General features: G+C 39.8%; 1 protein-coding gene across 1 annotated transcript in view; it reads left to right on the forward strand.

Annotated features, from left to right (window-relative positions):
- The window catches only part of LOC126470288 (protein OPI10 homolog), a 105,810-nt gene extending 89,112 nt beyond the window's left edge, over nt 1-16,698 (forward strand). The window contains exon 3 of the mRNA XM_050098039.1: nt 15,220-16,698. Within this exon, the coding sequence (XP_049953996.1) occupies nt 15,220-15,647 (428 nt within the window). The 3' untranslated portion in view covers nt 15,648-16,698. The remainder of the gene's footprint in view (nt 1-15,219) is intronic.
- The last annotated feature ends 721 nt before the right edge of the window (nt 16,699-17,419 follow it).

Genomic DNA, 17,419 nt, shown 5'->3' on the forward strand with positions numbered 1-17,419 from the left:
TGCTTTAAGAAATTATGTATGAGTGCTCTGCATCCTCAAGCTAATGGTCACACGGATTGTGCCCATGGGAAAATTGCAAAACTGGTGAGGTTTCACATAAATTCCCAGCATAACAATTGGGATGTACTATTGACCTGTGTCATTGCTGCATACAATTAGGAAGTTCACCAGAGCACAGGGTTATCCCCACATGAAGTACTTTTTGGGCACAAGATGCTGTCGCTATTTGAGTTTTGCAAAGCCCCGACACTTGACATCTCGTCAGTGAAGGATTTCACCAGGAGAGTGAAACTTATCTGGAGTCAAGTACAAAAAATGAATACAAAAACTGTATAGAAACAGGCAAGGGCTCATGATGTGAAAGCAGTGTTACCTAAGTACCATGTGGGTCAGTGGGTTATGTTGGCGGATCCTTATGTGCCGAAGGGGAAAATGAAAAAGTTTGTTTCATGATATAATGGCCTTTACCAGGTAGTAGAGATGACCTCCAATTGACATTAAATTGCAGCCACCCAAACACCCTTCACACCCTTCAACAGTCCACGTAAGCCGAATTCAGCCATTTAAGGGGGATATGGGCAGTTTGCCTTGTGTGGCCCCCATTTTTTGTAGCTGGGGGTAAGAAACAATGGACAAGGAGCAGATAAAGGAAAAAGTAAAGCGAAGGAAACAGGATAATATGGCAAATCATCGATATATGCTAAGAACTAGAGCAAGAATGCGGGACTGGTATTAGGATTTCCTTTCCCCGCAGGGTGCATGTTCCTACCCTGGGACGGGAAAAGATGGAAACAGCATCCAGGACCACATTTGGTCCATAGAGGGCAGATGGAGCATGGAGTCTTATCATGTTAGGCCTATTGCACTACGGGTGTGCCCAAAGCAGTTAAGGTATGTTCTGTGTCAGGAGGTGTCATGTTTTCCAAGCAAGTGGATATGAGTGTGTCGGATCACCAGTGGACATTAAGGGTAAATTGCAACATTTGGGCACTCGAAAATGAGATTCGCAGGCTGGAAGAAACGTTTGGGAAATTGCACAGCATGATGAGTACTCAGTTAGGGTATAACGGTACACAAGGAGAGTATTGTCTGTTACAGTTGGAGTTTGCAAAGCTACAGGTGCAACTACCACAGACTACGGAGTTTATCCCATGGGTCAGACAGAAAAGAGGATGGTTGGACGCAGGTGGTAGGATCCTAAAGACAATGTTTGGTACAGCTGATGCAGATGACATTGCTAATGTCAGTAACGCATTACAGGGGGTTTGGAAGGAAGCAGAAAGCAACCAGGAGGCAGTGAATTTTCACGCAACCCAGCTCGCCATTTTGGAAAGCGGTGTGCTGAACAGCACTTGGCAGCTTTGTGAGTTGCCGCTGCTTTAATGTCATATATTAGATCATCTGCTGGAACCATCAATTGCAACTTGCATGTTATTGGTGATCACTTGGACAATACTGATGCCACATTACTATGCAATCTTGGTGACAGCTTGACGGATACTCGTATTGAAACTGTGGGATTGCAGGAAGCACTGTTGCCCGCCACACACGTGCACCTTACACCATTTCAGCTACGAACAGAACGATTGTTGACGTGTTTCAAAGAAAACCAGACTGCTGTGCTGGTGCTTTTGGGACTTATTAAACCAGCAAGGGAGGAGTACTTGACTGTATACTATCACCTTACGGGCCAGCCGAGAGGGTCTCACCTGGAAGTCAGTGTATAAATACTGCTAACTTGTAGAGACTGCTATTTGGAGTGCTATGCAGTACATGCACACCCAGTAGCATGGGAGTCTTTGCGGAAGTACATCTGAGGTGCAGGTGCAGGAGATCTTACTAGTGGCACCAGACAGACACAGTCATGCGTAAGAGTTGTTACACTGTCCCACTGCACCAGTTACCATCTGCTCTTCAAAGTTAGTGCTTACAGTGCTGAAGTCTTGCGAGTTTGCATTGTTTCATTCCCAGTTGGGGATCACGGAATGCCCTAAGGAAGTACTGCCAGAGGAGGGGGAATTCTTCCAGTGTGTAGGACAGCACATGTTATACTCCGTGGCAGAGCCAACATTCGTTATTTGTACATGTTACAAGCAGGGGAAGTTAGATGACACACAAAGGTTGGTTGTGCACGGTCAAGGATTAATACTCAATGAAACTCATTGTGGGATATCTGGACCCATTTTCCACTTACCAGCTGTGTTAACAGGAACCATAGCCATCAGTATGGTCAATTCCTTAATTTATGTACCTGACATACCTTCCTCAGTTTTGCTCTCTCAACACCTTTTGTTTCTTAATGATACCATTGATGAGGACCTGCTCACCTCTCTGGATCAGATGATCGCCACCCAACATGGTCATGTTACCATGGAACATCTCTTAGAGCACATGAAAAGCTACAGAAGTAAGCAGCAGCAGCAATTGGTAGTCATTGGTTCATCAACATTAGTGACTTGTGTATTCCTTCTTGTGATCGGAGTTATATATTTCTTGCTCAAGAGAAGAGTTGCCCAAATTCCTCCCCTTCCAACATTCAGGCCCCCGCCCCCCTTCTCGACAAGGCAGTGTAATGAGTAAACGGTCATGAAGGCAAAGACGAAGTGTGCTCAAGGACCATAATGAACTATAGTATATGAGAGGGAGAATTGTGGTGTAATTGGTAGTGACAAGCCAAAATATATAGTTTCAAAGGACGTGAACTGTGTAAATATGGTACAAGTCCAGTATTGTTAGAGGGTTCAAAACCATGTAAATAGAGTCAAGTGTAAATAGATGTAGGGGCAGAATGCTGGGACGCATTCTTTCCGTAGAAGGGGGTCGGATGATTAGAGTAATTAAGTTAGTTAGAGGTAGGAGTTTTACAGTAATGAAGTTAGTTAAAATTTGAAGGAATATTGGGAGCTAGAGGTTGTATATGTGTTACATTCTGTTGTGCAGCTAAGTGGTATGGTACTGTTATGCAGGTGGGTCAGCAGAGCGTCAAGTTAAGCAACATGAAGGAGAACACTCAGGGTGTATACGCCCTGGGACATCCGGGAGATCCAGGAAAAACCCATGAATTTTTTCATCCAGGACAAATCTGGGAAAAACCTGGGAATTTTTTAGAATTCCGGGATTTTTCATTGTTTTAGATTTTAGTTAAAGTTTTGTAGGTTTGACGTGTAAGATCTGATACGCTGACAAAGAACTTTAGTCCACTACTGCTGAATAATACTGCAGCAATGAAACATAAATCAGAGAATAACACCAAAATAAAAGTTTAGTTGCATAGAAAATGGGTAATTTACACAATGCACAGACCAGTTTGCCGACACCGAATAGTGTCAAAGGCTTTAGGTCGAAGATTATGCAATACGTCCGTAACAACTAACGTGCATTCAATGTGCGTGACGTCACAATTAAATATTACAAGAAAATATTACGAATAGTGGCTTGAGATGCGTTACTTTCAAAGTAAATTTCCACGCAAGATGATTTGTATTACGTGTGAGAATGTGCAGTGAATTTCTTAAATCACAGGGCGTTATAACTCTCATTCAAAATGTAACACTTTGAGGATCAGCGATTTGAAAAATGTCGGGCCCAGAAGATAAGTCATTTATGCCACTATTTAAAATTTTACCGGCACATTTGTAATTGGTATGACTTAACGTGTAACACACGCTAAAAAAAGACCGACCTTCAAGTTAGTTTTCATATTTAATGTTGTTCTTTCATAGATAAAACATTATGCAATTGATGGCAAAAAGTGTAATTGACCTTCAAAAAAATGTGCATAATGTGTCACTGAGCAATGTCACAAGTCTCTTCATGCCAGAACACTTTACTTTTATACGCAACTGATAATCATTTTGGCACGATTTTAATTGCCAAATTAGAGCCTGTTAGTAGGCCCACGGACTTCCTATCATTGTAGGACTAATAACAGTGGATGCCAATAGACGATGCAATTCTCGTTCGTACATATACTTCTACTTACGAGTTAACCGGTGTAGAAACGCACTTTGCTGAGTTGAGCGAGCTCGGCCTACCTTCGTAATGTAAGCGCCGCGGCCTGTCTTTCTCGTAGGTCTCGTGCTCTGAATAACTGCCGTCATTCGCTAGCGAGATCACATGGCATGAGCTATGACTGGCTGACAAAAGGGCATCGCTCAACGCAATCTCTATTTTAGAGTTTCGGAAACTGCCGTGCTGTAATTTGTGGAATTTGTGTATATACTTTAGCAATACGAAAATAAACTCTGTGCATATTGTCTCGCATCAAACAACTTTCCAAATGCATTGTTTTTCCTGGATTTCGTTTCCTAAGATGCTGGGACATCCTCCGCCGTTTTACAGCTCCGAGGGAAAGTATACTGTTACTTAACCCGGATGTATTTTCACCCGCTTTATACGTAATTTCATCCAGGAGAAATAGTGTTTTTAACAGGGAAATCCGGGGAAAATCTGGGAATTTTTTTTTCTTGTCCACGTAGACACCCTGAACACTGTGTAACCAACCAGTAGAGGACATGACAAGAAGCAGCTTGCCATACACCAGGTTTCAGCACTGAGGGCAGTAATCGGGTCAGTTATGCCAGCTGAGCAACAGCAGAATATTGCACTGACCTACTGGGGAGGAAGAAATACAAACATCAGTGGTAGAAAGCCGTATTTAAGGTCCAGCAGCTAGCTCATCATTGTCGACTGCCTTTTTTTGCCACTCAACACCGCCACCAGCTCGGAGTCGTCACTGTCATTGCCATCATCATACTAGTCACTGTCGTAATGCAGGTCGATGCATAGGAGGCGCCACTGTGACACCACCTCTGTAATTGTCACTGCCGCTATCGTCAGATGCTGTCAGCAGGCAGCCACCTGTAATTGGAGTCATTGCCTGGAGTGCATTGTTGTAATGTATTGTCACCATCATCCTGAGACATTGCCTCCACAAACATGATGACTGGGACTGGAGCCAGGGACCCTGGCCTGCTGCCACCAGATAGCCGCCACCGGGGTGGTTGCTGAGACTGGGCACTGACCTGTGCAACTGCCACCCAGCCACGATCATAATGGGGGCCCACAGCACATGTTTCCAGCCACTGCAGTACAACCCTGCAAGGCTGTAGTGCCACTGCCAGGGCAATTGATTCCAGTTACACCAGTGCAGCTACAGTTGCAGCAGGGGCACACATTTAAGTCTCTGCTGGCCCCCTTCAACGGCGCTGAGAATATTGCAAGCAGAAGCATACCTTGCCCAGAGGGCCAACAACCAATGTATTGCAGTTGATTAATAAATGTTGTTATTCTGTCAACAGGAGTCATCCGTGTACACATCCCCACAATCCCCTTCCTCACGGCCAGCAGAGAACCCAATGGCAATGGGCAGTGGAGTACCATGCCTGTTTACAGTAGTATAGTAAAAAGTGACAGCTACTCCTCATCACTCTGAATAGTATAAAATACTTAACTGTCATTGAGTGTTGCTCTACAAAAGTGTCTACTATTTTCATTTCATGCTTGATAGTACCAGGTACAGACTACCCATTCAATATGATGAATATTGTATTATACTAATATGTAAGACATAAGTATCGTTCAAAATTAAGTTTTGTAGTTTGTGATCCAATCAGAATATTTCACTACGTTGTATAATGTTGTTAGTAATGCTTTATATCTGATTTCTTTTGCTTTTAGAAGTGATTCTTCATGCAAACTTTTTGTCAGAAATTTGTATTCTTTCATCAGGCCCAGTGAGTAACTGTGGTATAATGCTTTTTACTGTCATTTAATTTCTTACAGTTCATGTATGCAATGAACTGAGTGAATACCTTGCAGTTCGTCCTCTATAGCAATGCCGGCACAATGGTCATTTTGACATCCATGTATCGATTCATGAAGAACTTAATGCTGATCAAAAGTGATATTTAAGGTATTCAAGTAGATTTAAGTTAACAACATTTGCAGAGGCATCTAATTCCTATTACATAGATTTAGCACTGTGAAACCGTATTCACTTCGCAACTGTTGCCCTGACATATGAGTCCTCCATGATGAATAAATCTCAAGTTCATATTGTTGACAGTCAAGTCAGAGCTCTTCACAGACATTTGTAATGGAAGAAGTTTCGTATTTACAAAGCAGATATCTGTGACCATTAACACAGCTTACTGAGAAGAACTTGTGAGGAGACTTTAGGTGTAAAGTTTATTTTCATATTTAGATGAAAGTATTTATTTTAGCAATTTGCATCTGCATTAAATAAAATGGAAAATAAAATCCTAGAATGCACTTGTGCACAATGGGATTAGAACTGACTACTCACACTGTGCTTGCATCACAAGACGTGTGTAGAACCACAGATCTAATGAGACCTGCCGACAGCAGCTCTCTTTCATTGTGATATTGGTCACTGAGCCTCATAACACAATGTTAAACAGTTGTTACTTATGTGCAGTGCAGCATTCCTGGAGCACAAAAATTAAATTTTCTGTCTCTGTGTCTCATATTACATGACAATTATGCAGCATAAGTCATTGAAGTGGAAAAGGAATGTGGAGTCAACTTTGTGGAACAACTGAGGACCACATGTGGAAGTGTGGTAGTAGCAACTATTTAGTGAAATACTTGTTACACTCATGTTGTATTGGTTCTCAGAGAGAAGGCACCGTGAGCATGTTTTGTTTTTATGCAGCGTTATCTGCTGACACTTTCTAACATCACTTTTCATGCTATCGATATTTAAGGCATTCAATTAAATTTAATCTAGAATTTCTCATGTTTTAAGTTGTCCTGCATAGAATGGGGCTGTTAACACAGGTATATAATTTCAGCACAGGGATAGCCAAGGTAGTAATGTTAGTTTCTGCTCATGCAGCATATGGCATACGAAATATTGAGATACATAATCTTCCACGAGGAATAAAATTTCCCCAAAATAGAAATGAATAAAACACTTACTTTGATAGTTTCAAAGTCAGACACTTTGCACCTCTAATTCAACTATGTCTACATCAACTGTGTGTACATGCGGTCTTGTGCCAAACACCAAATAGAACTTCACAAGTACCACGAGAAGTCAGAAATACAAGTATGTTTTTGGGGACGGCAGCAAGAAAAAATGCAATCAACCAATTATTCAGTGCTATACAGCAATCAATTCATTTGAGAATTCAGAAGAGAAGAAACTGAAAATGATATTCATTATAACAGAAACCAAACAGTAGATGTGGTTAGTGTGCAGCTCTTCTTGCATTTTTGACCTTGAGATCTATATATTTAATGCTTTTGTTGTGTTCCTTTCTTCTTTGGTGCCTAAATGATAAAAGGAATCCTATAATGAAGGCATTCATGGCTGGCTGTTTCAGCTGCCGAGAATTCGTCCGGGTTGTATGGCCATGGTCCATGGAACTCTTCTATCCCTGACAGTTCGTCCAAAGCTGCGTTGGACATCGGAGGTGCTCCGGGTTGTGCTGAGGAATCCTAATCCACCTTCTAACCTTTCCAATGACTTTTTTCACATGTTGTTACTTGGTATTCATAAAGCAGACCACTATGCCTGCTCCCATGAGGTACTGCATCGAGGTTGCCTGAAGGTTTACGAATTGTATTCAAATTTGGATGTCACAAGTGAAACACACACTAGCTGTGCAAATAAAAAGCAAGAAGAAACCCTAATTTATCCATTGGAATAACGCATTTGAATAGCAGCAGAACAAAATTATCAAACTTAGTCTTCCATTTACAGTTGTAACACTATAACCAGGAGGTGAAACAATGGTAAACCAAAGTTGGTCACAAATGCGTAGTTGTCTGTAGCAGTTTCAGAGTCCATTCTACAAATTCGACTGTTGAGTAATACACTGTAATATGAATTTATCTATCTTCACAGTGTTAAATCAGCAGAAACTGTTGCAGAATTCTCCCTGCTTCACTGGCCTCCCATTGTTGTCGAGCAAATTTTATAGGATAAATCAGGCCACACCTGCAAATCACTGTAGTGAAACCAGAGTTATCAAACAATGCCTACAACATTCCGAAGTATTGATTATGCTTGTGGTAAGAAGAATGTGCTATGATAGCTGGAATCCTGCATGATTGGATGTGCTCTCCAGATTTCAGGTATGTGTTGTGACTAGGTATCTAAAAAGAGTAGAAAACTGAATAATACTCAGTGTTATTCAAATTTCTGTGGATCTGATTATGGATAATGCATAGCTAGGGATAATATTTACATTTACTGACAGCAATCTACACGATTAAACAACAGCAGGAAGGCTGAAAAATACTTTCAGGAAAGGCTTCTTAACATTGAAATTTATCTCTGATGTTAGCATGTTTCTTTTGAGAAAAGCTGTTCTTGCTTTTAAACATTTTGCATTTGTTATACTTATGCCAGCATCATGCATTTTGCTGCTTACATGAAAAAAACTTCCTCTGCATCGTCTGACTTAATTCAACTACAGTTTATTGCCCCTCTATTTATGTATGTACCTCAAAAGAACAAAAAGTGTCATCTACACATAATGTTTACTGTGTGGTCACTTGGGAAGCTTTGCCAGTACATGCGAACAGCGTCTGGTGAACGAGCTTTTCAATTTGCAGTACACTTCAGACCAAAAGAAACAAAATAATAGGAAGAGCAGCAGGTTTACCGTATTGAGCATGGGCAGAATTGGCACAGTGCTCTGAAGTTGGTACAGTTTCCTCCCAATATACTATCTGATTGCTCCTATAAGTAAAAATAGTAGAAAAATATTGGCATATTCATATGGAAGTGTCTAATTCATGATGTAATCATACAAACTGTCAACAGATGTCCGTATGATCATGTTCTGCACAGAAGACGGCATTCTGATTAACGTCCGCTGCCTCCAATGATGACGTAAGGACACTTACCAAATGAAGTAGTGTTTCCCGGTTAGTCCCACGCCCAAAATCATTGTGTACATAGTCACAGATGGTGCAGTATGGTACAGAGAAGACACCTACCAGGCTCTAAGCAGTGGAGTGCCATCAGAAGAATGGAAACAGGACAGTCGCAAGCTGATGTGGCCCGATGGCTTAATGTGAATCGTTCTGTTGTTTCTTGGATGTGGCGACAGTTTATAGAGATCGAAACTGTCCCGAAGATCAGGGCGGAGCCAATCATGTGGGACATCAGAGGGAGAGGACCGTTATTTGGCTGTAAAGGTATGACAGTACCACCTTAGTACTGCACGGCAACTGGCATCTGACCTCACTGCGCCCACTAGACATGTTGTACCGAGGCAAACGGTGTACAGAAAGCTTCAACAGAGTGGTCTTTAGAGACCTACTGTATGTGTACCTCTGATGCAGAGAAGGGAACGTCTAGAGTGGAGTTGCAACATGCCTCCTGGATGGTCAAACAGTGGTCCAATGTTCTTTTCACAGATGAGTCCCAATTTGGTGTGGGAGTGATTCTCGATGGCTTCACATGTGGAAAAAGCCCGATATCGAGGAGGACCCCTTATGGTGTGGGCAAGGATTATGTTGACCACTCAAACAGCTCCTTGTGAATCTGTGTGGGTGAGTTGGCAAGTTTTAACTGGTGTCAGGTGTCATGAACAGTTCTTCGGACCTCATGTGCAGTTGTTGCAAGATGCTTTGGGCCCAGACTTAATATTGATGGATGATAATGCTCGACCTCATAGAGCACAGGTTGTTGATGTTTTTTTGGAAATGGAAGATACTGCACACATGGCATGGCCTGCTCGCTCTCCCGATTTGGATCCCATAGAGCATATCTGGGATACACTAGGGAGACAGGTTGTGCCATGTCAGCATCCACCAACCACTCTCCGAGACTTGCGAGCAGCTCTGCAGGAAGAGTGGGCATTATTGCCTCAACATGAGACTGACAATATCATCCACAGCATACCTCCACGTTGTCAGGCCTTTCTTGCTGCAGAGGTGGTCGCACCCCATACTGTGCACATTAACCAGTTGTCAGAATGAGTGTGCAAAATCACTTAAGTTGGAACAAACGAGGAAAATTTTTGTCTACTGGTATGCATGTTGCAGTTGGTTATGTTCTGTATTCTCTGCATCATTTCTATTGTACTATCATCTGTTTATATTGTTTTGTGACAAAATAAATGCAGCCTTGCAAAATTTTCTTTTGTTGCTTTAATTTTGTACACCAGTGTATTTCAGCTATGATTATGGCAGTGAGAGAGTGTTTACTATAGCAACATGTTGCCCTCATTGTTATAAAGTGCTTACTTTCTAAAATGGCAGCTGCTTTCAAAATCAGTTCCAGTTTTGCTGCAAAAGCTGTATCTTATCATTTCCTTTTGCTACTACTTTAATTGAGCTGCTAATCCTGGCAAGCTGACAGGTGTAGCCATAGATGTCTGCTTCATGAATACCAAGTTACATCATCAACAAAAGAAAAGAAAGTCTCTGGACAAATTCGAAACAAGTGTCAGTGACATAAATCTGTATTTTGTTAATCATCTCGGTATCAAAAAAGACATGAAAAATTACAGAAGTAATAAGCAAGCTAGCTAGTATGCATTACCTATGGCAGATCTTGAGCCAAAAAATATATGAAAGCTCACACTCACACATTTGCCTATTTCTTCAGTTTTGCATCTGCTTCGCCGGCCACTGTGGCCGAGTGGTTCTAGGTGCTTCAGTCTGGAACTGCGCTGCTGCTACGGTCGCAGGTTCGAATCCTGCCTCGGGCATGGATGTGTGTGGTGTCCTTAGGTTAGTTCGGTTTAAGTAGTTCTAAGTCTAGGGGACTGATAACCTCAGATGTTAAGTCCCATAGTGCTTAGAGCCATTTGAACCATTTGCATCTGCCACACATTCATTTTTTCCCTTGTGAATCTTCAATTTGATTTGTTATTCTGTGGAATCGATGTATTAGTCAGTTATCAATAATATGCCCACATTTTGATGCTACTCCTGATACTCTAGTTGTGTATGATACAAGACCAGTCATAAACATAGACCGTTTGAGGTCAACAGTATATAGTATCTGAATGTTTCTTTACAGTTTGAACAAGGTCATTTTGCACACATTTTTAATTTTGTGAAAATAAGCTTACGCTGCATTCCAAACAGGAGAAGTGTGCAAATCACTTTTATTTTTCAATGGTGTAATCTGCTGTTGGTTTGAAACTGAGCCTTAGAGGGGACATCTGGGAGTGCAACTCCACTGAGGACTGGCTGGAGAGGGCTGTGGATAGCAGTGAGGATATTGTGAGTTGTCCATAAAGTTCTTCATGTTGCTAACTTCAGTTGAGACTTGGCAATATTGCTGCTGATGTTTGGCATCTCATAAGAGTTCATGCACTTTCGGGATGGATGCCAAAAGTTCCTGCTAAATTCTCATTATATTCTCTTTTGATATTGATGAAGTAATCTGAATTGTCATTGCATTTATATGACATTGAGATTGTAAATTTAATTTTTCGACCCTAGAAATGTCGGTTCAGATTTAAATTTCAGCTGGTTTTGTATTTCGTATCTGCATTAACTACCACCAGAGCAATGGCAGAAGACTAAATGAAACAGTGTCATGATTACTCTGTGGTAGCACGCTCGTCTCGTGATCTAAGGTAAAGGTAGGTGCTGGTTCAGATCTCATTGGACTACCTTTGTGTATCACTCCAGTTTCTTTTTCTCTGCAATTAGCCAGAATGGAATTCAGTAATGAAAAGATAAGAAAATCTTTGTATTTTGCCAACTGAATGATCAGCCAGTTTTTATTTATTTTAAACCACCCACATTCCTCTGTTATGCAATAAACTTAATTAATTATTAGTATGTTATTGCTACTATTATTTTTATTATTCATTCACTCATAAAAGTTTTCCTTTCCCAATTTGGTACCAATGCACATGACTAGTGAATATGGAAGAATGGAATGTGGGTTGTTTAGCCATGCAGAATATACAGATTTATCTTGGCATCTTGTTTTCATGACAACAGGAAAAGCCCAATAAGAAAAGATGACAACGAAAGACTGGTCACACAGGCAGAACTCTGCAACAGTTTCTGTTGGTTTGGCACTGTGATGGCAGATATATTAATCAACAATTGAATGTGTGGTATGGGCTCTGAAACTGCCACAGGTAGCTACAAATTTGTGGGCATGACCATGGTTTACTTTTGACTCAACTGCTGGTTATAGTGTTACAGCCATGAACGGAAGACTATGATGATTTTGTTCCACTGCTGTTTGAATGAGTTATGCCAATGGATAAATGAGGGTTTCTTTCTGCTGTTATTTACACAACTAGTCCATGTTTCACTTGTGACATGCAATTTCGAATACAGTTTGTAAGCTTCTCACAAATGCTACCCAGTATCTCATGGGAGCAAGCATAGTGGTCTGCTTTATGAATACCAAGCAACAATACACAAAAAATGTCATTGGAAACATTCGAAGGAACAAACAGTGACATGGATTAGGATCCTTTGTATCATTTAGGGACCAAACAAGAGAGGAACATTATGAAAGCAATGAACAAGCTTTTAATTTTTGCATGAAATATATAGATATTAAAGTGAAAAATGTATGAAGGTGCAGAATTGCACATTGCTCACATCTTCTGTTTAGTTTCTGTGTTATTGAACATAATTTTCAGATTCTTCTTTTATGAATCCCCAAATGGATTGATTACTTGCATGTCGTCAAATAATTAGTTAACTGCATTTCTTCTTGCTTTCATCCCCACCAACATATATCTGCTTTCTAATGATACTCATGAAATTTTATTTGTATGTGGCTAAGACTGCACATAGATAAGTCAATTTCAGGGTGCAAAGTGTTTGATATCGTACTGTTTCATGACGTGTGGGGCAAGGTCGATTTACAATTACTTTTTATTCATTGAAACAGCTTCCATTGCAACCTATCAAAGTAAGTGTCCATAAAATTCCTCAGCGTATGTAATCACATTGTCAGTATGAAAAATTCTTCGGACATTTCGGCCACTGTTGCAGATGGCTGTTGGAAGAATTTTACATATTAACAATGCAGTCACAAATCTTGAACAATTTTATGGATATCAGCAGTGGCTGCAGAAGCATAAATTTATATCAGAGTAAGTTTTTTATTCATTTGTATTTTTGGGATATTGTGATCATAGTGGAGAATTATATACATCAATATTTCACACACTGTATGCTGCATGAGCAGAAACTAATATCACTAGCTTTGCTATCCCTGCACTGATATTATATAACACCTATGTTTACAGCCTCTTCTGTGCAAGACAGAACATTCTAGATTAAATCTAATTGAGTGAATTAAATACAGATAGCCTGAAAGGTGACATTAGAAAGTATCAGGAGATAATGCTGCATAAAATACAAAACACGCTCATGCCTCCCCTCTAAGAGCCCATACAATATGAGCGCAACAAGCATTTCACTACGTAGATGCCCCTTAGCCCAGCTAAGAATTGGCAAACTCATTGCAAATATTTAGAAACCCTTGATAGTGCATTTACTTCAACATGTTGTCTTGAGTTTTTCTGTTAAATTCACATTGCATTCCCTTTCCACGCCAATGACTTATGCTACTTGATGCTCATGTAATACGAGACACAGACAGAAAATTTAATTTTTGGATGCTAGGAATGTTGTACTTCACATAAGTAACAACTGCTTTCATCTATAACATTGTGAGGCAAAATGACTAATACCACAATGAAAAAGAGCTGCTGTTGGCAGGATCTCATTAGATCAGTGGTTCCACACATGTCTTGTGATGCAAGCATGGTGTGAGTAGTCAGTTCTAATCCCACTGTGCAGAAGAGTGTTCTAGGATCTTATTTACCATTTTATTTTAATGCATCTGCAAATTACTAGAGTAAATTCTTTCATCTAAATCTGAAGATGAACTTTACACATTAAGTCTCCTCACGAGCTCTTCTCAGGAAGCTGTGTTAATAGTCACAGATGTCTGCTTTGCAAATACCAAGCTTCTTCACATGAAGAGCTCTGACTTGACTGTCAGTAATACGAACTTGAGTTTTATTCATTATGTAGGACCCATACGTCAGGACAACAGCTGCGAAGTGAATATGGTTTCACAGTGCTAAATCTATGTAATAGGAATTAGGCGCCTCTGCAAATGTTTGCCAACACCAGCAATAGCAATTTCCATCCTCGCTTCAAAAATGGGCAACTTTGTTGACTTAAATCTACTTGAATACCTTAAATATCACTTTTGATCAGCATTAAGTTCTTCATGAATCAATACATGGACATCAAAATGACCATTGTGCCTGCATTGCTATAGAGGATGAACTGCAAGGCACACAGTTTATTGCATACATTTACCGTAAGAAATCAAATGACAATAAAACACATTACACCACAGTTACTCTCTGTAGCTTGGTGAAAACATGAATTCCTGACAAAAAAATTGCACAAAGAATCAGTTTTAAAATAAAGCATTACTAATGACATTAAACTTCATAGTGATATACCCTGATTGGATCACAATCTACAAAAATTAATTTTGAGCGATACTTACGTCTTGTATATTAATGTAATACAAAACTTGTCGTATTGAACAGTTCGTCTGCACCTGGTGCTGTCAAGCATGAAATGAAAATAGTAGACATTTTCTGTAGAGCAACACTCAATGACAGTTAAGTATTTTATGCGATTCAGAGTGATGAGGAGTAGCTGATGCTTTTGACACAGACAAGGGAGCACATTGCCGCCATGGCAGTCGCTACTGGGTCCCAGAAAATGTTCAAAGGCAGAGAGTCTGGCCAGAAATCTTTCTCAAAACTGTTATTGGATGGAACTGTTATTACTGGTGTGTCAGAAAGTGAAATACATATTTTGCTGTGCTACCATTACACTCAGAACTTCATCATTCAGACAAAGGAGCTTTAAAAATTCAAGCAACAAGCAGTTTCAACTGCAAAACAATACATTTAGATGACACACAGTGCACTGGAAGACCACAGGTGTACATGTGCATAACAGCTTGAGCAGAAGACAAGACTTCCTACAGGAACTGGCACAATGAACGAACTTCACAGTTTGTGCAGGTAGTTGGACTTACAGTATTATAATTGTGGCCATGTTATTTGTTTCATGTTGTGATCAACATAGGCCTAGACTTTCCAGTGGTCGGTCGCTGGCTTGGTTTTGTGTCAAAGATTATACCTATCTTTTATAGTTGAAACATTGATGCTTTTTTTTCCGTCTATTCTCATACCTGGCGTTTGTATGTAGTCTATTTCAGCTGGCCAGAACCAAATGCACCTCCTACATGGCACTTACTTGGGTATATAGCAAATGAGAAACCTTCTGCTATTTTCAAGATATCTGGATTGAAGAAAACTGTTCCCCATAGTGAACTGACACCATTTGCATTTGGACAGCAAATGATGTCACACAGTGCACAAATTGGAATATCGGTGGAACCTCTTTCAAATGTTCATCAGCAGGCGGCTCTCATCACCAATCAGGCAGCATCGTCCTTTTTGGAATTTGGTCAGAAAATGATCCAGAACTTCATAAACTTCACATCTAGTTTTGCTGTAACAGCCCAGCAGATTAACCCTGTGTTAAATGAGACATATGTGCCTTTATCTACTTTGCAAACCTGGTATACCAACTTCGAACGCCGATTGCAACAGAATCCATATTTTTGGAGATGAAGTGACATGTCTTTAGGCTTGGCTACATTGTTTGACCTTAGATGTAATTTGTATGCCACAAAATTTGAAACATGAATTTAATTTCAGGATAAAATGGAGGTGACAGAATTGGTACTATATTAATTCCTTCAAATGTCACCTTTTCTGTAGTATGAAATTTAAGTAACAATAAATTGAAATATTTAAGTGTGTGTTTTATAAAATTGGATTGTTGGAAGGTACTTTAATGTGGGCAACATACTGTGTTGTAGTTTCTGGCATTGTTGAATAAATAGTGTGTTACTATTTATTCATATATTTTTTTGCACTATCAGAGAGAAGTTCAGAGAGCAGAAGGTATTAGTCGTGCCCAGCACAAAAAAAAAAAAAAATATTGTAGTGAAAGGACCAAGTAAGAGGCAACTTCTCTACATCATGCTGGTAACTGAACCTAAGAATCTGCACCTTTGTTTACCCCCTTCATTCAGAACAACTATGGATTTACAGCCAGCCTGCAAAGGCAACAAACAGTCATATATTCCATACTTGAGGCTGCTCAAACACAGTACTAAGAAGCAGCCACCAACTGTCAACAGTACAACGGCTGGCAAAACCCGAAGCATGTACAGTGTATGCCCAAAGATTCAAACTTTTGCCAACTACAACTTACGGAGCCAAGAGCTAAAGATAAAGTGAACAAATAGTATGTGATATTATCATATTAACATAATTTAAACAATAGTTTACTTTTTATTGTGCATTTTATCCATAACTCTCAAAGAATGTTTTTTTTTTGTCAGTTGATGTACTTATTTTAACGATAGTAATTTGAGAATGTGCAATGTGTACAATTCATTATTTTTTGTGTGTACATATTTTGTTTCTATTTGATCATTGATTGTTGTCTTTGATTATGGGAGTCCATGTTGAATGTTGTGCTAACAACTGTTTCAAGAGCTGTTAATTTGACATGTACAAATTATTTGTTGATGTGATATTATACTCTCCAGTTAATGCCACCATAGGCTCTCAGACTAGTCCTAGCAAAATAAACTGTGACTGGTAAATTTCATATTTCTGATTAGCTTAGTGATAAGGTTGATTCACACTGGCTGTCGTACAATGTCACATCAAAAGGTTTTTTTACAAATTTCAGCAATTGCATCAACCGTTGATGGAACTTCAATGTAAAAGCAAAGGTTGTCTAGTGTTTTGACTGTTAACAGAATGATGACATATCATGACTGCATGATCTAGTACAGTCCCAGTATTTTGTGTATTAACCTGTTATCATCGTGCTTATTTGTGTTACTGACTTTTGTCCTTTATAATCTTTATTTTATTGCTCACAAAGCAAAAATTTGTATATTAGTGGGAACTTCTCCATCAGTAGACAGCTCTCATTACCATTTAGTCAGTGTTGTCCTCCCTGGAATTTCCATAATCCTAAGGCTAACTCTTGATGTTCTGTAAGACAGATGGTTTCACAACACAACTGATGTGACTTTTGACATTCCATCTTATGTGAGCCAGTTGCCACTTACAGGAGTAGTAGTGTTCCATGATGTGACATTCCATTGATATCCAGTGTGAATTACTGATTGCTCTATTCTCAATCTTTATGTTCCCCATGAATTAATTTTATATGAGTTCATAACTACAGTAAAATTCTAATTTACATACATTTGTTCTCTGTAAACTTGTGGTCGACAAATGACTGTACTTTGATAATAGAGCTCTTCCACCCCCCCTCCCCCCCCCCCTTTCCCCCAAGAAGCAGAAAATCACAAATG

The sequence above is a fragment of the Schistocerca serialis genome, chromosome 3 (assembly GCF_023864345.2).
Source record: "Schistocerca serialis cubense isolate TAMUIC-IGC-003099 chromosome 3, iqSchSeri2.2, whole genome shotgun sequence".
NCBI classification, from domain to species: domain Eukaryota; kingdom Metazoa; phylum Arthropoda; class Insecta; order Orthoptera; family Acrididae; genus Schistocerca; species Schistocerca serialis.